Source organism: Dipteris shenzhenensis, chromosome 29 (assembly GCF_047967505.1).
Source record: "Dipteris shenzhenensis isolate YYH24624 ecotype China chromosome 29, Dip_SZ_1.0, whole genome shotgun sequence".
Lineage (NCBI taxonomy): Eukaryota > Viridiplantae > Streptophyta > Polypodiopsida > Gleicheniales > Dipteridaceae > Dipteris > Dipteris shenzhenensis.
In genome coordinates, this window is record NC_141624.1 from 39,817,733 (window position 1) to 39,840,939 (window position 23,207).

A 23,207-nucleotide genomic window follows, 5' to 3' on the forward strand; every position below is an offset into this window, starting at 1 on the left:
CTTGTGATGGGTGAGCACTCGGTTCCACCTGCGGCTATCCTAGTTGCCATTTGGTAGGATATCATTTAAACTCTACGGTCCACTTGGGAGCGTGGGACTCCAGGCTCCAAGGCGACTATCGAGAGGCGTGCTCGTTTCTGCAACCTGCAGGTGTTTTCTACATCTTGACTCCGCGAGGGATTCGCTAGCTGTATAGTCCCCCCACTTGGTTGTTAGCCCCAGTTCCAAAGATCCCCTAGGCAGTGAGCTGGGTTTCTCTGGAACAGGCCGGTTTTTCTTTCAGCCTTTTCCCAGTTTTTCCCATACTCAGCATCTTCAAGGCTGCTGTCTTGTATGAAAATCTTTCAAGCATTAATAGAAGGTTCCTTTCTTTGAAAAAAAAAAAAAGAAGTTCAAGTACTTGGTATATATAGTCCAAGTACTAGAGCACACAAAAACTCTAAAATGGATGAAGTCCTAGTCTATCCTACACCACCATATCATTGTATACATCTCTACAAATCCCCCCTCAATGATATGGCTGAAATGCTCTAGAATGATCTCAGAAGCACCTGTAGTACCTCAAGTACCATGGTTGCACAAATTCATCCACATGTGGATATAGTAACCTATGGGAGTACAAAAGAAAACAATATCATTTTACAACCCCCCTTGACATTGTTTGAATGTCTCGTATCCCCAAGCCATGCCGATGTTGTGTGAAGAGAGGTGCTGACAGGCTTTTAGTGAAGATATCTGCCACATTGTCCTCAGTGGAACAATATGTGAGATGAATGAAGCCATCTGTGATACAAACCCATACATAATGATAGTGAATTTCTATGTGGTTCATGTGAGCATGAAATACAGGATTGTTTCCAATAGCAATGCCACTCTCGCAGTCACAGAAGATCAGAGTTGCGTCACCATCCTAAGCATGATGCAAATCATGCAGAAGCTTCCTTAACCACATGCATTCCATGGTGGCTGAATTTGCAGCTTTGTATTCTGCTTCACTGGAGGAGAGAGACACGCGGTTTTTCTTCTTACTGAGCCATGAGATGCATGCTGAGCCCAATGAGAAGCAATAGCTGGAAGTGGACCTGCGATCATCAATGTCCCCTAACCAATCTGAGTCGGTGAAGCCACTTAGAGAAATGTCACCATCTAAAGCATAATGCAGGCCATAGGAAAGTGTACCCTGTACATATCTGAGAATCCTCTTCGCTGCATTCCAATGCGTGATTGTGGGACAATGCATGAACTAGCTAAGGAGCCCTGTGGCATAGGCAATGTCTAGCCGTGTGGAGCATAAGTAGATCAAACTGCCCACCAACTGCCTGTACAATGTGCCATCAAACTTTTCAGCTATATCATGCTTACTCAGCTTAATTCCTTTTTCGAATGGAGTGGCCATAGGCTTACAGTTCTCCATCTTAAATTTCTACAATAACCCCTTCGAATTATTTGTTTGTGACATTGAACCTTGGGTTTGCCAAAATTCAATGCCAAGACAGTAGTGTAAGAGGCCCAAATCTGTCATGTCAAAGGTCTGACACAAGACGGAATGCACTGCTGCAATTTGCTGCAAATTACTGCCAGTGAGTATGATGTCATGGACATAAAGCACAAGCATGACCAAATCTGATTTTTGTTGTAGAATGTATAAATTTGGCTCTGTATGAGTGTTGACAAAGCCCTGGGACAGGAAGAACTGATGTATCTTATGATACCATGCACGAGGCGCTTGCTTCAGCCCATACAAGGCTTTCCTGAGCTTGCATACCTTGTGCTCGTCCCTGAACAACAAAACCCTGGGACTGACTCCTCCTTGAGATCCCCATTGAGAAAGGCGGTCTTGACATCCATATGATACACAGACCAACCATAAAACGCAGCAAGAGAGATGACAGAGCGAATGGTAGTCATCTTGGCCACCGGAGCAAACGTCTCCTCGTAATCTATCCCCTCTTTTTGTGCATACCCTTTGGCAACTAAACGGGCTTTGTACTTCTCAACTATACCATCTGCATGATACTTTATTTTGTAGATCCATTTGGTGCCAACCACATTCTTGCCAATGGACGCATCAACCAAGTCTCATGTAGCATTCTTTTGAATGGATCTGATCTCAGCTTCCATGGCTTTCTGCCATGCCGGATTGCCCTGAGCATCCTCAAAGCACTAAGGCTCAGTTTTAGCTTCCATCACTTGAGTCATGAGAGCAAAATTCACCTACTTCTTGGCATTGTGAGTGCCGGTCCTGGTTCTCCCCAATATGGGCTGATCTTTAGCATCTGCAAGTGTCACCCTAGCCCATCTAGGAACTGAATTCTCAGTTGTTCCGCTAGGAATAGCATCTGGAATAACATCCTTTGGACGGTGCTGATAATGCTTCCAAATATTGGGCTGTCCCTCCCCATGAGTTGGCTGCAAATCTGAAACATTTGAGGGAAAAGAACCCTCAACATGTGGCAATCCTACTGGAGTTTGAGAGGTAGAGGGAACATCAACTGAAGAACCCAAATCAGCATCATCCTCAAATTGAATGATGTCCAAAGGTGTATCATCATATGGAGGCAACTCCTCACTGATGGGCTGCATGCTATCATGCTCTGCAAACAAAACATCCCTACTTATGATTACTTTTCTTGTGGCTCGATCATAAAGAAGCCTAAAGCCTCGGCTTTCAGTGCTATACCCCACAAAGATGCATTTAACGCTTTTATCATCAAGCTTGGATTGATTTTCAACTGGTACCAAAGCATATGCAACAGACCCAAAGACTCTGAAATGATTCACCTTGGGCTTGTACCCATAAAATGCCTCAAAAGGCATCCTATCAACCAATGCTTGAGTAGGGCAGCGATTTTGAATATATGTGGCTATAACAATTGCTTCACCAAAATGCCTTTGACATTCTCTTAAATTTCAGCATACACCGTGTCATCTCCATGAGACTCATGTTTTTCCTCTCTGCAATTGGATTATGTTGAGGCATGTATGGCACTGTTTTGTGATGCTTTATCCCATGCTCCTTCAAGTATCCCTCAAAAGCATGTGAAGTATACTCTCCCCCATTGTCTGAATTAAGTGTTCCAATTTTAGAATTGATTTGGTTCTCAGCCAATGCTTTGAACTCCTTAAACCAATTGAACACTTCAAATTTTCTTTTCATGAGAAAGAGCCCAATGAACCTTGAATAATCATCAATGAAAGTGACAAAATACCAATATCCTCTATGGATTGCAGCATTCATTGGTCCACAAACATCACTATGCACAATTTGCAAGACCCATTGTGCTCTCTCTTACTGAACCTGGACAATCCTTTTGGAATGGTAGGCAATGCAACTTTCCAAGAGCACAAGCTTTACACACCTCTTGAGTGGGCTGCTGTAATTTTAGCAATCCTTCAACCATATTATGATTATGCAAATATGCCAAAGTTCTGTGATGTGCATGACCAAACCTAGCATGCCATAAATCACCTGGAGTAGAAGAAGAGACAACCATTATATGACTGAGCATCAAGCTTGTTAAGACCCATGCTGGCCTCAAGAACCTGTAGCCACGATCTCATACCCTTTCTTTGGATCCTTGATCCTGCATTGATCATCCTGCAATTCCACAAGCATGGATCATGAGCCATGGATGGAACGGAAACAAGATATTTCCTCAAGTCAGAAACATACCAGACTTCATGGATATACTTTTTCTTTCCTAAACCAGAAAAATGGGAACATCTCCCACTCTTGTGATGTCCTGAGTGGCATCATTGGCAGAAGTAACCTGTTTGCCACTCTTCAAACCACTCTTTCCTGTGAGTCATGTGCTTCAATGCACCACTATCTAGATACCAAGTATCTATGGCAACAAATGAAGAATCCCCAGATGAAGCAAGAGAAGCATCATGTGCAGCTAAATCCCACACCAAAACTGTCCTAAAATGCAGTAAACACATAATCCTTTCCCTCTTGTGCAAAGTTTGCATGAGATGGTGGAGCATTGGCATTTTCAGCTGGTGCCACATAATTACTACTTATGCCTTGCCTCTTTTTCTCATTGGCAATCCTTTTCTAGCACTCTGCAATGTAATGACCAGGCTTCTTAATAATTGCATTTGCCTTTCTTCACCTTTGCACCTTTATCTGCATTCCTTGCAGTTGTGTTTGCATTCCCCTCCTTTCTAGGCTGATAAGCATGGCTGGTCTTTTTCTGAAACTTACGCTTTCCATGAGTGGCAAGTGCTTGCTCACTAGAACGGGCTGAATTGGAAGTCCGCATTTCTTCCTGAAAGAGCAAGCCAACTAACTCCTCAAAACTGAGTGGAGCAGCCCTAAGCATAATAGTCAAGGAAGTAACAAACGTATCATATGAGAGTGCCAGACTATTGAGGGTGATAGAGACCAATTTCTTGTCTTCTATATCCTCATCAATACTGTGAGCTTGTCCTGAACATCAGTAATCTTTGCAATATGAGCTGAAATAGTTTGACCTTCCTGCATGGACAAGTCAATGAGCTTATTATTCAAAGCAATGCTTCTTGCTTCATTCTTCACATTGCACGTACTTTTCACTCTATCCCAAGTTGCCTTTGAAGTCTTGCAAGACTTGATAGTGGACTTTATGTGTGTCTTCACAGACAATGCAATCAAAGACAACACTTGGGCATCCCTACAATCAAACCTCTTCTGTTCCTCCGTGGTAGCCGTAGTAGAAGACTGAGTGGTAGTGCCAGAAGTGGAAGATGCACTCGTTCTAGATCTAGCAAGTCTAGCCTCATCACCATTCACAAAGTCCCATAAGCCCTTTCCAACCAAGATATTCTTGAGTGTAAATGACCACAAAGCATAGTTGGGTCCATCCAACTTATTTGCTTCGGTCATGGTACCAAAATTCTCATTAAGAGACATGATTGCAAGCTCAAGAATAAAGGCAAGTGTACCTACAAAGGAAAAGACAGCAAATGGACAACTGAAAGACCACAGACTGCTATGCAATCACTGCAATGGCATTCACTGACAGTGGCTGCTCTGAAATAGCAAGAAATCTGCTCCAAAAATTCTGCTCAAACCTCAATCCCTTCCAGGATACAAAATGTAATCAAGCACAATAAGAGAATAAGAAGTGAACACAAGTGAAATCCAACTGAAATGTTCAACCAAATGAAGTACAAGTACTTGGTATCTACAAGTACTAGAGCACACAAAAACTCTAAAATAGACTAAGTCCTAGTCTATCCTACACCACCATATCATTGTATATATCTCTACAGAGAGGGTGAGGAGGAGAAGAGAAATCAAGGAGTGATAGCAGGCCTTGCAAGTGGAGAGGGTGGAAACCATGAGATTTAGATACCTCAAATGCTTGTGATATAGCAATGCTTGCTCAATTGGCACCCAAGAGGATCTCTTACAAAAGAAAAGTTTGAGATAAGGGCATAAAGAACTCAATCATGACCACTGATATAGCTTAGTGTATTACAGCCAAGGCAGAAAACTTCCCATTAAGTCATGCAATCCTATACTTTAAGTAATACCAAGCTTGCAAGGCCTGCTATTGCTCCTCGATTTCTCTTCTCCCCTCCACCACCTACTCCACCTCCCGGTCCTCACACAAGCTCCCGCAGAGATGACCAACTCGAACCTGCACGCTGGCGTCGATTCCTCCACCGTTCCTTTAGGAAACCTGAAGATCTACATTGTGTAAGTCTCCACCCCTTGTTGCTCACGTTTCCCCACAGGATTCACCGCATATGTTGCTATGCGAAGCCTTGGGGCTGCTTCACCACCCTTCCCTTTCCTTTCCACTGTAGTTACCTTGAAACACATTTCTGTCTTCCCAAACAAGAAACAAGTATCCTCACAGCTGGCTGCCGAATGAGGCCAAAAATGAAAACGCTGCTTTGAATGTTTTGGGTATGCCCAAAAGCCATTCCAAAGCCCGCGTAAGCTTGGTAGATAGTGTGGCGCCTGGTTGACAGCTAGGACAGAAAACCTCCCATTAAATCAGGTAATCCTCTTATTTCAAAATGTAAAAAAAGCAAGTAGATGTAGAGGGTGGAGAGGAGAAGAGAAATCGAGGAGCAATAGCAGGCCTTGCAAGGTTTGTACTACTTAAAAGTATAGGATTGCGTGATTTAATGGGAAGTTTTCTGCCTTGATAAATTTAAATCTGTCCTGACTGTAATACACTTAAGCTATATCAGTGGTCACTATTGACTTCTTTACCCCCTTATCCAAAACTTTGCTTTTGTAAGCAATCCTCTTGGGTGCCAATTGAGCATTGAGTTCTCTTTTTGGAAACACAAGCATTAAATCTTACACTTTCATGGTGAAGTGATCTGTTTATTCTTTTGGAAGGATCACAAGCATTGAGGTGTCTAAATCTTACACTTTCATAGAGAATTGATCTGTTTATTTTGTTGGGAGTGCTACGATTTAGACCTATTGCTAAGCTTTTAATCAACAGCACTTAAATTGTGTCTCCTTAAGTTTTGGAATATGTCAAAGTCAAAATATGTCATGCTCCTATTCATTCTTTTTGGATACAAGTATAAACTCCATCGGGATGTTGCACATTAGGTGTCCACTGCCATTGGTTAGCAAGGTGGAGCTAAAATCTATTCTTCAGGTAAAATCCTTGACTAGTGCTTTTGTCTCTGATTAAAAGCTCTTAAAGTGTATTCTTTGATAGCGATTGGTGTTACTGGCTGCAAAACATCTACTGAATGTCTGGATTATTCAAATAATGTGAATCATTTTCTGTCCATTCGTCGTGGGCAATTTTGATATATTAGTTAATCACATTTTAGCAGGGCTAAAAATTTGACTACTTTATTTAACTTTGTTGCCTTTACAGTAAGCTTTGTCAGACTTAGGTACCTTTATAAGGTTTATAACTGTTTAATTCAATGCAATTTTTATTGTTTTTCTGGGATAATTTTAACCTCAAAGTGTGTATGAAGGGCCATGTCTTGAGCTTGGTCGGTGGTACAGGGCCTCGAATCGACCATGCACATGTATTTTAGGCAACCACACACTTGGTGGTTTCCCATTCTTCATTCTAGGGGATAATGCCAACTAGTTTTTGTCACGTATACCAGCATTCATGAGAAACCAAGTTCAAGGAGGGAAACTTCATGAAGGCAAGAGCAATTTCCAAGTTGATTGGCATATGGCAAGGTACCTCAAGACCCTAAAGTGCATGCTCAACATAAGCAAAGGAGGTAACTCAAAATCTCCATGCCTTTACTGCAAGGAGCTAGCCCATGTCATGGATCCTAAATGGTGGAGAAGAGCTCCTAATAGGGATAAGACTGATCCCGAATTCCAAGTAGTTCTTGATATTCCTTTGTGCGATGTACATATATGCACATTGCATGCTTTCTGTAGAATCATCAAAAAGTTAGTTTTTAAATATATTGGATTTGCTTGGAAGCTTCGATCAGAAAAGCATAAGAAAAAAGCAATTGCTACATTAGAAAAAGTATTATAGGACTATACCTGGCAGTATAAGGACGAATTTCAATGATGGAATGAAGTTGTTAGCCTGTTGTGTCTAGGGGCAGAAAAAAGCATTGGTAGGGCACCGGAGGACTTCCTGGAATGAGGAGAACAGCTAAGTCATGGCTATTCAAAGAACTAGAAGATCACTCTGCGTCATTTTTATTTCTCCAAAACTGCACAGGAGAAATCTAGGGAGACACATATGGTGTAAGGATGACTAATTTGAAGATCTTTTTGAAGGAGCCGTTTGGGCTGTCTGTGCAACAAGAAGGAATTGTTGCAGACATTCTAAGCAAAGCTCGAATCACTTCTGCAGCGGCTCATTGCAGTCACTGCACTCCTTGATGACAAGGATGCACCATCAGTTTTACTTGCTAGCCAAGAGAGGACTGTGCTAATTTTCTAGATCTGTGCGTGTAACTATTGGCCAAATGCTTGCATTGATGTCAGCAGTGCTTCTGGCAAAGGAAACTTGATAAGATGAAGATGAAAGCTACAAACAAGGACAAGTAGATTTGCGAGTATGATGGCTAGTCGGTTATATTCCAAGATTTAGTATGAGAAAGTGTATAGTAACAAATATTCAAATGGCATACCACCTAGACCCTCCAGTGGTGTGTACACATTGAATGAATCCACAATAGCCTTGGCCACTCTTATAGAGAAGAGTGTCCCACTATAACAGTGTCACTGGCTAAATATAGCCAACTGGCCCGCCATATCCTCTAGACCCACGTTAACCTGCTTCTCTTAATCTTGGGGCCCCCTAACCCTACTGAATTAAGTCCACTAAATCCAAGGATTAGCATCCCGGTACATAACAAATTCTTTCAGGCTTCTGGTTAAGGGTTGAGCACAAGACATCCCAATGAAGACGATAGAGCATTACAACGAATATATTTCAGAGGAAGTGTTTCAGAGCCACTCTAGCTAGAAGCATTAGCATATCTCCTCACACATTCTGAATGACCCTACAGAACGTGATGCTCATGAAGAAGATGCCCACCCAAACAGCATCGCTGAGCAAATGCAGCCACCCAAGATGACTTTTGATCCACATATGCAATATTGGCACAGTTTGTTACCTAAAATCATAAGAGACTTATTAATTGGCATCCTTGTGATCACTAGTTCCATACATCACGCAGTTCACCAATAAAAGAATGAGACTGCACAATTTGTCCAGTTTTATGATGCACAATTTGTCCAGTTTTATGATGCTTTCTAGGCTCGAACACTCCTGAAAAGGAGAATTTGCAATGCAACAGATTAAAGCCAATAATTTTCAAATGGCAATTTGAGCATACAAGAAACGACAGTAGGTTCTCTGAGAACAACGTTTCTGAAAAAAGACAAGCAATCGAAATTGTATGAGCAACCCAACCAAAAAGTGATGATAGTACTTGGTCGATTTTACTAAGATAGCATGTGGTTGAAAGGAATTAGGCATTCATGATTTATGCCCACTAAGAATACATAGTGCACACACAATTGAAGGAGAATAACAGCTAAGTTTAGACAAAGAAAGGTCTCACACCTTAGGAAGACCGCCATCAATCCCGAGTAGCCCAAAAACATTTGAAACATGGAGGCTACAATGATTGCTCCCTGCAACTCGTTCATGGTAGCCTTAAACCTCTGTATTTCAAATGAGCACACTATGCGAAGTCAAATTTATCAACCTTAGACAGCTTGGTTGAATAATCAACCATGCAGGCAGAGCATTACACAGCTTAAGTACACAATAAGATGTGAACATCAATGCCAAACTCATGCACAACCCTCTTTAATTAAATGTAGGCAACCTCCACTCTACAAAAATGCCTACTGCGGAAGTCTCAAGAAATCCTCTGCCCCTGCAATACCCCTAGGAACAATCCATCATGTGCAATTCAAACATATGCTCCAATATTCTCTCTCTTGCCTCACAGGCCACAGCCTCATATAAGCCCACTTTATTATTCATTTTTAATCATAGACAAGCTAGCATGGCAAGAATGCCAACTTCAAAAGTAAGCCTTTCCTTTCAATACAGAAGAATTTCCTTTCTTCACACTAGCACAGCAAAACAGGACAAGCACAGAACCTTCATCCTTTCACAAAGATTAATGATAACGCAAATCAAATAATGTTCACCATTCTTGGACAAGCAACTTGGGAAGCATGGGAAGCTTACATTGCTATCTATACTTGAAAAATCTTTCGAATTGATGATTGCGAGAGCAGGAGCCAAATAGACAAAAGACGCTCCTTGAATAAGAGGCAACCTTGAACCAAAGAAAGAATGCAACAGTGTCGCAATCCCAGAGACCAGAAGTACACTTGATATTACAGCGGCTGTATCCCTCTAGAAACAAGTAACAATTCAGCTTCATCAGCTACAAAAGAGCCCTCAGATCAGATATAAGAACAAGCCTCAACCATGTTGTGCCCCGTAAGTTTTGACAAAACAGTATTCCGAAACATGGGTTATAAAAGAATTATCTGGATGAACTTTACTTACATCATCCCCTCCCATTGCTGGCACAATCACCAGTGGTATAAGAACAAGCGAACCAATCATGGAAACATAATGCTGAATTCCACACAAAACCAGAGGAACTGCATGCAAGATGCAACCAGAACAGTAGGTGTCATGAGACAAAAACGCTCTCAGAATTGAGAAGAATGGATACATTCCAAGCATTTATATGTGCATAAGTAAAACGTTAAGAAAAAAGACCTTCGCGTCTAACTTTTTCAGCACCACGTCTATATTGGAGTAAGAGAACAGTTCATAGCGTACACAATAATAAATCCGTTCTTGCTTGCAATTCAGTATTGAACGGCAGCGATGAAGGCACTCTGGCTCAGCGATGCATGTTTCTTTGTCCTTTCGCAGCCAAGGCAGCATCAAGGAATGAACACAAATAAAAGACTCGATATGTCATAGCCCTTCAAAAAGGAGAACCCTCAACACAAAATAGATACTCAATTTGATACCCCATCAAATAGAAAGCCCTCCAGATGTCTTCATTTCCGCACATCAAACATCGGAGCAGTTCTTAGACGTTAGTGTCTTGAGTAACTTCGACCTAACGAAGTCGCTAAAACGAAGAATTTGGGAGAGTGGGTGTTAGCAGCAAAAGAGAAGTCGTAGTGAGACTTTCTAGCTACAGTTTCCACTAAATCCATTATTGTGAGCTTTGATGCGTCTAACCTAAGATAATAACCTGACGAGCTCTTGCTTGAAAACGAACCTTTGTTTGTCACCGATAAGAATTCACTCTTCATTCTTATCTCGATTGATTTCTTTATCTGATTTGCTCGAGAAAATGTGCCTTAAAATGTAGGGGTTAAACGTTGACGCTCAAAAGAGACAAGGACGGAAAAAGGATACAAGCCTTAGCAATGTCAAGATTAAATGGAAGATGCAATCTAGCTTGCAAATTCTTATGAAACAAGTAACGATTTTAGCGCGCCTTTTGGTTCAGCAACTACAATGCTGTGAAAAGATTCAGTGATCTGAAGTCATTTCCAGCAGTAAGCTAATCCTACATCACATCGAATGCAATTTTCAAGTCGTTGGTTGCATTGCAACTATGGTCGTGCGAATCCCGTACGAGCAGAAATATTTTACACTCAAGCACTAGACAATGTAGGTGTCAAATAGGACTTTGATTAAGCTGAGGGAGAGGAAGCGTCGAAGATGAAATGGGCCCGGAGTACAATTTGAGAAAATGGAACGATTGCTCACCAAGTCCGGCAGTGTCTCGAATCCCGTACTTCATATGAGACTTCTTTTCCATCAACGCCTCATCGGCGCCTTGGGGCTGGAAGATAGGATCACGTTCCGAGTCGTGGTATTTTTTGATGGACTCGGTAAAAGCGCTCCAAAGGCCACTGCGGATTCCGGGGACGGTAGTGGCAGCTCGTGCTGGTTTGATGGCTCTTCCAGGGGGGGGTGTTGGGGCGGATGCAGGTAGAGGAGGAGGAGGAGGGGGAGGAGGAACTGGTGGAGGAGGAGGAGGAGGAGGGGGAAGGGGAGGGGGAGGACGAAGAAAACGAGCTGGACCAGAAGTGGAAGCAGCACTAGCTGCCGGAGCTGCATGATTCTGTGAAACTTTCTGATGATCGTCGACGACACTAGCAGCTCGAGCTCTGGAATTCTGTCTTGGCGCATTGCTGCTGGCGACCTCTGAAGCTTCGGTAAATGGCGATCTTTTTGCAAGCTCCGCAGCTCTGGCCGTTTCTCTGTCGCTCGGATCAGCACCCGCACCCTCGCTCTCGCCGGATTGGTTCCTCCTGAAGCCCGTCCTCCGCGCCCAGGATCCAAGCACTTGTGGATTCCGGCTCGAAGCCGACGATGAAGCTGCCATTCTGGCTCACAGCAGGCGTCCCGACCGTTCTTTAGCAACGATTCGATGTCATGCAGAGCTAATTCCTGGCGAGAGGATCTCCGTCCACAGAATTGATATGCAAGCTCGAATCGATTTCTGCTGCGATTCGCGAACGGGAAGACGATTAGACAAGGTGCGGATTGCTGTCGCTGCGAGGAAGATTGCGCTACTGCTGCTCCTCCCACAAAATCCTTGCACGGGATTCCTCCCACATTCCTCCTCCACGTAATTCTCTTGCGTTGCCGCCAGGCTACCTTGTGCGATCGTTTCTCGTCACTGTTTCATCCAATATTCGTAGATGCCGGGAGCTTTGCCACTAACCATCGATGATTGCTCCCCTTTGTACCCGGATTCCTTCTCGTCCTCCTTCCCAGCCTACCTTCCGCAATCGTTTTCTCATCGCTCTTCAACCTGCTCCAGCTTTGATGGCCGACCTTTTTTGCTCCTCCAGCAGCAATGGAATCCCTCGCACTGATGATTTCGCCTTCCTCCTCCCCCAGGCTGCCTTCTGCAACCGTTTCGCATCACCGTGTCACCCGCTCAAGCACGCTGCAATATCGGCCCGCTCCAGCTTTGATGGCCGACCTCTTTTGCTCCTCCAGCTCCCACCAATCAATGCAATCCCTTGCACTGGGGATCTCGCCTTCCTCCGCCTCCTCCTCCGGCAGGCTGCCTTGTGCAATCGTTTCGCATCACTGTTTCACCAGCTCAAGCACGCTGCGGCCGGGAAGCAAAGTTGGTAAGCTGTGCATGCTACTGAGAGCTTCTACTCGCCGACCACTCCCGATCAGCCTACAGCTCCAGCTCCAGCTGCGCCCTGATTGTTTGCTCTCGAAATCACATGTACAGCAACAGCAAGTAGCGAAAGTTGATTGCAAGAGTGAACTTTGGAAGTCGACTGTTGGCAACTTCCACAGAAAGCTCAACGCCACCTTTCGTGTGAAGCACCACCATGCATCATGCAAGGGTCCGTTTCCATGAAGCCCAAATGGGCTTATCTGCTAGCACTAATTTGGTTCCAATGAAGTGAACCTTGGGAGATGTCACCAGTGAGTGTCAGTGGTGGTTGTAGTCGATGGAATGGACCAATTATGTAGCGGTTGGAGCATTTGGCCATGGAGTGGGCAGCCTTCATGGACCTAACACAACTCTTTTTGTGTTAGTGTTCCAGCCCGACCCTTCTATTGCACCGACTAGGATGGCAACCCTTCACACTACCTTTTAGATGATGGCCGTGAGGTGGTGTGAACCCAACCCCCTTCTGCCACCCGAATCTGGATCCACCGAGCAAAGTGCCTAGCTAATCAAGGGCCTCCAACACTCTCTACCTTGTCTCCCTCTAGCCTTGGCATTAATGGTCCTGCTCTCATGTGTGGCCTAAATGGTAAATGGCCGTGAGACCACCCTCCCACTACCTCCCTCACAAGGTGGCCAAATGGATTGTTCACAAAAAACCTAGGTTTAATATCACTAAAAACCTAGGTTTAATGTGAAGTGATTTAAGACTTAACCTTGCAAATTTTAATAAAAAATTATGGGTTTGTAATTTTTTGACTTATAAATTCAAAAAAATTAACAAATATGAAATTAAAGAGGCCATGAGGTATTTGAAATATTTGCACTAAAAGTTCATATGTCTTAGGGGCTTAGCACATGGGAAGAAATAGGATGGGAATGGGAAAAGGTGGTCCCAAGTGGTCCCATGCATATTTCTATCCTGTTCCCATCCCACCATGTGCTAACAAAAAAAGAACTAGGGATGGGTTTAGGAGGAAGAGGACACATGGCATCATTTCATGTGTTTAAGAGGTGGGGACCTTGTGGGGACAAGGACACATGTCATCCTTCCATGTTTTTGAATCCCTAAAAAAGGGGAACCCATTCTGGCTCCCAGGGTCTAGAGGCCATGGTCCAGGATGGGAGAAAAAGTGGCTACTCCCATTCTAAATCCATCCTACATCACTTGGTGTAGGATGGGAGTAATGATGACAAAAATATTCCCATCCTAAACCCATGCTAGCCCCATCCATGTGCTAAGGCCCTTGGTCCATGGCCTAAGCTATAGGGTGTGACTCTACTAAGGGCCTATTTTTTGCACGACTCAAATGCGTGCATCTGGGTGCCAGTGCTCGGTTCACACAAAGATTCATGAATGGATGGTAGTGGCTTGGGTGCGACCCATTTTAGTAAGGCTCCTTTGGCCGCTGCTTGATGCTACCTAGCCAATCATGTGAGTTCCTCGTGTACATCCCTGTCCTCCCAAGCATCTCACCCGAGTCCCCAACACCCTATAGGGCTGAGGTAATGTGATCTCCAATCATATCGCAAAAAGCAATAAATAATGAGGGAGAATTCCATTTGAACCTGGGCACTTGCCCTAGTGAGGGGCCAAGAGGGCAGTCTTGAACTTTGCATTGGTGAAGGGTGCATCCAATGAGACTTGCATATCTGGTTTCACTAACACGGGAATAGTCTAGCAAATAATATCTCTAGCATCAGAGTAAGGATCTATTGTGATAAGGGAGGCATAATAATTTGAAGCTATGCACAATACAGCATATGGGTCTATCAGGAAAATCTCGTCTGATTCAATAAGCTACGAACGTTCTCTCTACTATGTCTAGGGCCAAGAGTAGAGAAGAAGTGTTTATTAACTCTACAACCCATCCGAGCCCAAAATGATTCCCGAAAGGCATACTCTGCTCTTTGATCAAGCAATATATGCAATTGAGCCCTTGATCCTAATTGAATCCAAGTATATGTGGGCCTTTTCTAGTCTTCCCTCTATAGGGCTACCAACTACTGGGAATACCAATCTCCCATCTAAGAATCTCATGTCTCCTAGTACTGGTGAACGAATGATAAAATTCACTAACACCAGTCAAGGCTACAACCATAAGTGAGGGATATGGCACTCCACCCTGCATATGTGACATCCATGTCTGCAAAGATGCCTTTGTGAGATCCTCTTCTGCATAAAAGGCATTTGGAATCCTAATGCTAGCAAAGTGTCCCCTCCAATGAGGCTTTGAAATCATGAGAGAAAAGTGGTCTGAAGTAGAAACACCAGTGGCAATGCATACTAAACCACCTCTGCAATCATCAACATAGAATCTATGAATATATGCATGTATAGGCATCCGTTATCTCTCATTCGACCACAAAAATAGGAGAGACTGAGTTTGAGTGTGAAAGGCATCATCAATCAACCATGTTGAAGTCAACTCCAATGACCCATGAACCTGCAATGGGGGATCAAGAGAGCAGATCATTCCACATAAGGACACGATCCCCTCTATTGTTGGGGGCGTAAAGGTTCAAAAAGCCAAACTTATGTCCCCCAATCAAGAGAATAATCCACTAAGCTCTAGAGGGAATGATCACTCAGTGTCCAACAACCAAGGGAAGAAAAAATTTTGTAACTAAAGTCCAAAAGGTATGACCCAAAAGAAGTTTGCCTACTTGGCACAATCTCTGGCATCAAATTTGTGCTTCTAAAGAAAAAGAATATCAATGGGGACCCCCGATAACATCTGGATGCAACTGATTGCGAATGAGCTACTTATGACAACAAGGTGGCATGTTGCCTAGGTTCAAAATGTTCTAGTTAACGATCTTCATTGGTGCAAGGAAGTAGGATGAAATTACTTACCCAACCTGGTAGATGAAACAAACCTTTCCTAAGTAGTATCCCTCTTAACAAGGGGAGGAAAATCCTCTAGTGAAAGAAGCCCTACGCCTGAAAAGGGAGATGCCACGCCATTAGGCATTCCCAAAACAGTGTTCCCAAAGGTGGAGGGAGCAAACTCCTCCTCCTCGATGTTTGCCAAATTTGCCTCCAGTACTGAAAATTAGTTCATATGAATCAAGCCTAGCCATTGAGTACAAAGAATGCCTAGGCTCGAAGACGATGAGGGTGACAGAGGGGCAGCCCCTTTGCCTCTATCAATGGAAGTGGAATGAGGAGCAACAGAGGCAGGGGTCTGCATTCAAGAGGAGTCATGAGTTTGAAAACCAAAGTGAGCATCATCAGTGGTCTGGTCCCGTGGAGGGTCTGGAGTATCTTTGGCAAGGAGTGAAGCATCAAAAGGCCCCTCCTAATCTGCAACTGGTGGGAAGGGGGTGGAGGCATCTGTAGCATCACCCTCTCAATTCTAAGGAGGGTCAAGAGCAAGGGGGTGTCCTCTATGAGGAGGGAGGATCCATAACCCTCACCAGTACCCAATGGGGAACTGCTAACTGAGGGTCTAGGATGCGCTGCTACTAAAGGTCCTGAGCATGTTGTTGAAGTAGAGTGAGATGCTAGAGGTGGCTTGTGTCTGCATCGAAGGTGCTGGGCAAGAAGATGGTGCCAAAGGAGTGGTACAAGGAGCAGCCGCACCAGAAGAGCGCTTGAGTCTTTTCTTCATCCTTGGGCTATCCTTAGCAAAGTGCCCAAGGAATCTACATATCCTACACTGGTCCTACTTAGCTATGATCTCAACTCTTTGGAAAAAGAAGGATCCGCCCAAATGTTGAAGCATAATATGGTCATCCATGATGTTAGGGTCATAGACTAGGACCATGCCTCTAGGCACCCCATTGGACTTGATTGCGTCTACTGCTGCTGAAGAGGGCATGCTAGGGAGGGGGGGATGGTAGACCAAAGCAACTCCAATGGAAGGAAGGAGTCGATGGTAGACTTGAGGAAGGCCAAAAAACTTGATGAAGAGGAATAGATGTGGTTGTCCTCCTCAACAGGGTTGAAACCCGAATGAAAACGTGAGAGGAAGATCCTCATGAAGCCTAGCATGAGGGGATTAGTCTTAAGCACTATGACTATAGACTTTGGAGTATCAAAGATCACCTGGAAGAAACCTTGTCCCAATAAGCAAATGTCAATGAGATGGGATGTGAGGTCTCCAGGTAACACTGCAAGCATCTAGTCCCTGGCCTGTAACCTGGGCTCGTAGCCTGGAAGGATGGGATCCAAGGATGCAGGCATAGAGAGAAGTAGACATTTCAAGCTCTACATCTTCTTTGAGCTGCTGCAACTCGTCTTTAGATAAAATTACTTGTCTCGCGGCCGATGGAACTAGTCAAGGGTTGATTATGGGAAGCCATTCGTCAATCGCGGCAAAAATGGCTGATTTGATCACAATGAAGATCTGTCTGCGACAACCTCTACTGCTATGTGAGGGGAGAAGAGTGCTTAGGAAGAGATAAGAGGGTGAGGCAAGGGAAGAGGAGTGTGAGGGGGTGGGGGGCAGGAGCAGGGTGAGAGAGGGAGAGGATAGGAAGTAGAAAGGAGGGGGTAGGGGGTAGAAGAGAGAGGGAAGAGGAGCATGAGGGGGAGGGGGAGGCCCAAGGGGGGAGAGGGCAGAGAAGGGGGGGTAGGAGGCATAGGAGGGGGCTATTATAGCGAGCGAGCGGTTGGGTAGGGGGCTGAGAGGCGGGGGAAGGGGGCAGGGCTAAGGGCGAGATAGGGAGGAAAAGGGGTGGGGGAGAGGGGGAGAGGAGGTGGGTGAAGGGGGGGGGGAGGGGCTGGCTGAGGGGAGGGGGGAGGCTCGAGGGGAGGGGGGAGAGAGGGGGGCTAGATGAGGGAGGGGGAAGGCTGAAAAATCTTTTTTCGCAGCTGACCATTCGATTCCCTATTTCCTCAACAAACAACCAATCAACCGATTAGGATCCCAAGAGTCCAACCACACCCTTATACCTTTCCTGTAAAGATTGCATGCCCTAGCTACATCATGAAATCCAAACGGTTCATCCCTAAACACCTTGCTCCATGAGATACTCTCGAATAGACTTGAATCACCCTTTAGGACCTTTTTAACCTTTCCAAGCAAGGTAATTGATGCCCTCATTTTGCCACTAATGCTGATGCAAGATTAAAGCCAAACACCCATAGGGGAAAGCCAAAGACAAGATGGTTGTACCATGAGAGACTAGCCCAAGCCCGCCGTACCCCTTTGCTCTTGCCTTTCTCTATGAAAGCCTCAATAATTTCCACCCAAGGGGAGCGACCATGAAAGAGACATGGCAACCATTTACAACAAATAAGGGACTTGTTACATAGCCTTACATCCAGTAAACTGAGTCCCCCTTAGGATTTAGAGACTTTGAGGAGATCCCATGGAAATTGTTGCATCTTTTTCTTGTTCCTATATTCAGCCCACAAAAAAGAGCACAACAATCTTTTGATTTCCAGCCAGTTAGATTTAGAAAAGTTCCATATTGTATCTACATAAGTCATTGTGGCTGAGAGGATGTGTTGTATGATGAGGAACCTGGCATTCCTAAGCCAATTGCAGGCCATTGCTGGTTTCTTTTCATGTGTATGGAGGATCAGAGAGAGAGAGAGAGAGAGAGAGGAATGCTATTTTACAAGCCACAAGTCCAATGGTTGAAATAGCAAGCTAGCTTGCTAGCCATTCAACCAGTGAGCTAGTTTAGGCCAAGCATCAATCCATTACAATATGTTAGTTCTAACATCGAGCTAGTTTGGGAACTAGCATAGGTAGTGGTCAAAACAATAAGCTTGTTAGCACTAACTATCCAACATGCCAGTTGAAACAACAATCTACGTGGCCACCCAACTTAGTGGTGGTTGAAACTAGCCTAGCAGTGGAATAGCAAGCTTGCAGCTTGCTAGCCCTATCTATTAGGTGTCTAGCCAGCCTGTTAAGATAGGGACTAGTTTAATGGTTGAAACAATAAGCTTGATGGGTAGATGAATATATATCGCTTGTATTGTGGGTTTTTATATATTGAAGTAATGTTCTTAGTGTGTTAGAATGCTCACTTTCCTTACTCTTTAATATAATTTTAAACAAGGATATTGTAAAATGGTGAAGGTTACTTATTAAGTTTTGTTAGATGAGCAAATATGTACTTGGGATTTATGGTTGCTAAAGATTGGGCATAAGAGCTTGGAGCCTCCTAATTCAATCTAAATATTGTGGGAGCTATGCAAGCATGAACGATCCATAGGTGTAACTCAAATAGCTCCGAAAGTTGTTGCAAGTGTGAATCCACATGAGAAGAAGGGGGAGAAGGGTGTGAGAAGAGAGAGGGAGAGGGAGAGGGGATGGGAAGCAAGAGGCAAAAGAGAAGGGGAAGGGGGATTAGTGCCATTTACCAAAGGCAAGAAGCAAGAAGAACACAAGACACAACTCTTGGGAAAAAAGAGAGATTTTATTCCTCAAAACTTGCATACAACAACTAACCAAAGTCAAACTTTTGGCCTTTTATACATGTCATCTTTTGAAGGGAACTTTATGCCACTCCTCTACTCTATTGTTCCTAGTATTTACAATCCTCTTGGGTCACTACGGCTCCAACACAACAAAATCCATGAGCGCATTGCAAATATTTACAAGATTACATGGGAGGGCACAAAATGAAGCAAGGTTAACCAAGGCGGTTAATGTGACCCCCTTCTTGCTATTGATCCATCCTTGGATCAAGAGAACATGAGCGGTGTGGTAGATTGGGTGGCTTGTACAACTGAATGGTGGTTAAGCAGTCATTGCGAGACTTAGCAAAATGGGTGATGTGTCTCCCTAAAATGTGTGCCATGCATGTCCTTGAATGTCTTGATATGATGGGTGTGTAGACTTTGGACTTGAAGATACATTTGTATCATTTGCCAATATGAGGGGCCCCAGTCCCCCAACTAGCTCGTGCCATATATTTAGATGTCCAATCTTCAACTGTTGGAGTGTGCTTGAAAATGTTGCAAAGTAGAATAATAAGTGTATGGAGGCTACGACTACGGGATTTGATACTTTAGCATATGTATCAATGAAGTGTTGCATATGATATGTAAGGGCCTATGCAATAGCCACCTTTGAAAAGTAGAAGTCAGGAATTATCGAGAACATTTGGGTCATGCACTTGCAGCTTTCGGAAGAGGCTCCATTTTCATATTCAGCGTAGGGGCATATGTGTCTGATATATGCATGTGCTAGTGCTTTTGCTACTTCAAAAAGGTATCCTCCAAGGTGGCTAGACTCCTGCATTTGTGTTGTTGACAAGCACATCTTAGGGATTGTGATCTGCATATTTGCCTTGGGGTTCTTTATTATTGGGCAGCCTACCCCGATCAAAAAGTTTTCTCAATGAAGGTGGTTAGGGCCTGCACTTCCATAATATCCACAACCTTGAGATCAAAACTCTATAGCTTTGTATAATATAAGGATAGTTGAGGGGTGATATTGAGTGACATTGGCAAGTCCATGATGGGAGGGTGTTGGGTTTAGTCAACTCTAGTATCTCTACTTTAGCGAGAAACACTAAGGACTCCTAGATGCATCGACACCAACTCCTAAAATCAACGATAAGAGGATGAAGAGAAAGGTGTCTAATGTCGATGTCCTCGACGAATTGTAGTTCATCGCTAAAGAAGGCCATTGCCAAAATTGGGTGTGCATGCTTGGAATGGCGGCAAATAATGTCTAGGACATAACTATGTAGAAGTGGGTTAGTAAGATCTAAGTGATATTGGGTAGAGGCTATTTTAAGAATATTGATGTGAAAGTGGAGGGTCTCTTCCACCGTGCATGGTTCTCGGTCACGTGTGCTAAGGTTGGACAAAGGCTTGGACAAAGGCTTGCTAGACATGATTGTACTCCTCCTCCAGCTGGCTCTCTATCTCAGGCTCCTCATAGGGCTGGTACTTGGCCGCCTCTAGTTCGTGGTAGAGCTAGTTGTATTTCTCAAATTGCATGGAGGTCCATGTGCAAGGCTTCAATCTATTTTGATGAGTAGCATTGGTATATTAAATTACTCTAAGCTCTCTTCCACCTTTGCACACTTTGATTCTAGCCCATCTGTGCATGCCTTTTCTATAACTAGGTCACCTTCCAAGCTTGTGAGCTACTCTCTAAGGGTTAAGGTAGTGCACAGTCATTGCTCGCTTTCTCTTCTAAGGTCTATCCCACCATCTGGAGTGTAATGACCTTCTATTTTTTAATGTTGAGCTCCTGTGTGAGTTGATCGATCCTTGATTGCATAAGAGACAAGTTAGCACATCAATGTTGGCGAAAAATATAGGTACGCACATTTTGAAGTATAATTTTGTTCATTGTACACACCCAAAGTTTGTTGGGGGTAAAGGCCAATGGCTTAGGTTCAAACCCTTGTATACATATATCTTATTCTTTCTAATAAGAACTTCATACCGACCAGGGTGAGTTAGCACCCACCACATACTACATTATCGGTTATCCACTCTCTCTCCTTTGCTCTCGGTTCTCTTTCTCCTCCCATCAATTGGTATCATATCTCTTATTCTCGATCCAAGAGAAAGTAGAGAAGATCAAGGAGCCTGGAGCTTGGCATTCAAGGTAAAGCATTGTGTTCACATATCCCTGCTTCTCGCTTTCGCGTGCATGCATATTTCAGGGGCACGATCCCTTCTCGAGCTGGCATCAAGAGATTTAGCATCCCAAGAGCTTTTCCACCAGGTACATCAGTTTGCAATGGCAATGACACATGCCAGTGATTATGCTATTTTGGCAGTGATTATGTAGAGATAGCGGATGCATTTTGGTTTGGTAATTTTATGCCTTCTTGGTGAAGGGTGAATGCACTTGAGCTACTAATGCACATGAGGGTGAGAATGCCCAAAAGTTGATGTGTTTGAAGCCCATGAGAAAATGATTGATATTCTTGATTGACAGGTCATTAAAAAGTTGCTATGGTTTTTGATAGAACAGTCATTTTTGGGAATAAATATCTTTTCATGGTGCAGAATTGGATTTTGGTGTGAACTGAGAAGTTGCAGATCTCTGGATAGAATTCAATTTGTCTTTTGGAAGTATTTCCATCTGGAGTATGCATCAAAAGTTATGATGTGTGCAAAACTGCCAGAAGTTGTGAATGAGCAAAGGCTGTATTTTCAAAGGTGAATAACTTCAAATATGTGAAGATATGGGATTTGCATTGAACTTAATAGGTAGAGAGCTATCAAAGTTTTCCAAGTTTGCTTTTTATAGAAATCGCAACTGAGCTATTGTTGAAAAGTTATTACCTGTCCAAAACAGGGCGGTAGTGCTGCAAACAATTGCTACAGCAGTAAAAGGTGTGTAGGTGGCTGTTCTCAATAGCATAAATTAAAAAATATGTAAGGATTTTGGACCTACTATAAATTGAGAAGTTGTAGAGTTTTCTACAGGGTACATTTCTTTTGTTTACACTTTTTGCATTGGAGCTACTGTGCAAAATTTATTGGCTGGCTTTGGGATGCCCTAAGGTCACTTACAGTAGAACATGTATGTGTGACAAGTGATAGTGGCTGTTGTCATTGCAGTTGATATTTTTTGGGCTTGAGTTTGGTGCATTGGTACAGTGAATCCTGGTTGGGGTTTGTTAGTCATTGTGATGGCTTCAGCATCAAAAACTGCCTTGTTCAACATAGAGAAATTGGATGGCACCAATTTTTCATATTGGAAAGAACAAATTTATAATGTGCTTGTACAGAAAAAGCAGATCAAGCCCATTAGATGCAAGGGCGTAAAGCCAAAGCTCTAGGATGAGGATGAATGGCTAGAGATAGATGAGCTTTCAAGCTCCACCATTATGCTCACACTTTCCAAATCTGTGTACTTCAATGTGAAGGACACTAAAGGCAGTGCATATGGAGTATGGGATAAGTTACATGATCTCTATGAGAAGCAAAGTTCTCAAGTCTATTAGTTGAAAAAACTCATTGACTTATGCATGGATGAGGGCACTGCAATGTCCAATCATCTAAATGAGTTCAATACTATTTCACTCAACTCTCAGCACATAAAATTGCCCTTAAGGACTCAGTCAAGTCAATGTTTCTTCTTGTCAATTAGCTTGAGAGTTGGGATACATTCAAGATAGCCATTATTAACTCCGCACCTTTAGGTGGGCTTACATGTGCGAACGTGGAGAGTAGCCTTCTCACAGAGGATATTAACAGAAAGAATAAAGCAGGAAACAAAAGTGCAAGTGCCCTCACCATGAGGGGGAGATCTAAGTCCAAGGGGAGATATCATGCAAGAGGGTAGTCCAAAGGCAAATCAAGAAGCCAATCTAGAGGCAAGACAAATGCAAATAAATGAGACATTGAATGCTTCTATTGTGGCAAGAAAGGTCACATGAAGAAAGATTGTTTCAAATGGTAGAAGGCCAAAGGCAAAGGCAAAGGCAAAGAGCACAAAGAGGACATAAAAAAGGAAGTGACATTCAATGTCAAGATAGAGGAAGTGAATGCTTTGAGCAACACTAGTGATGAGGGTGATATTCTTTATGCCTCTATGTTTGAGCATGCTTTTTTGGTTACTAGTGACCATGCATTGTCACAACATTGGATACTAGACTCAGGA

The 23,207-nt window shown here is 43.5% G+C and overlaps 1 protein-coding gene across 1 annotated transcript in view; it reads right to left on the reverse strand.

Moving 5' to 3' along the window:
- The window catches only part of LOC147882825 (nucleobase-ascorbate transporter 12-like), a 74,240-nt gene extending 61,813 nt beyond the window's left edge, over positions 1-12,427 (reverse strand). The window contains exons 1-5 of the mRNA XM_087400514.1: positions 11,516-12,427; positions 11,226-11,371; positions 9,993-10,090; positions 9,666-9,836; positions 9,027-9,127 (exon numbers count right to left, since the gene is read on the reverse strand). Of these exons, the coding sequence (XP_087256640.1) occupies positions 9,027-9,127; positions 9,666-9,836; positions 9,993-10,090; positions 11,226-11,371; positions 11,516-11,847 (848 nt within the window). The 5' untranslated portion in view covers positions 11,848-12,427. The remainder of the gene's footprint in view (positions 1-9,026; positions 9,128-9,665; positions 9,837-9,992; positions 10,091-11,225; positions 11,372-11,515) is intronic.
- Positions 12,428-23,207: the final 10,780 nt, after the last annotated feature.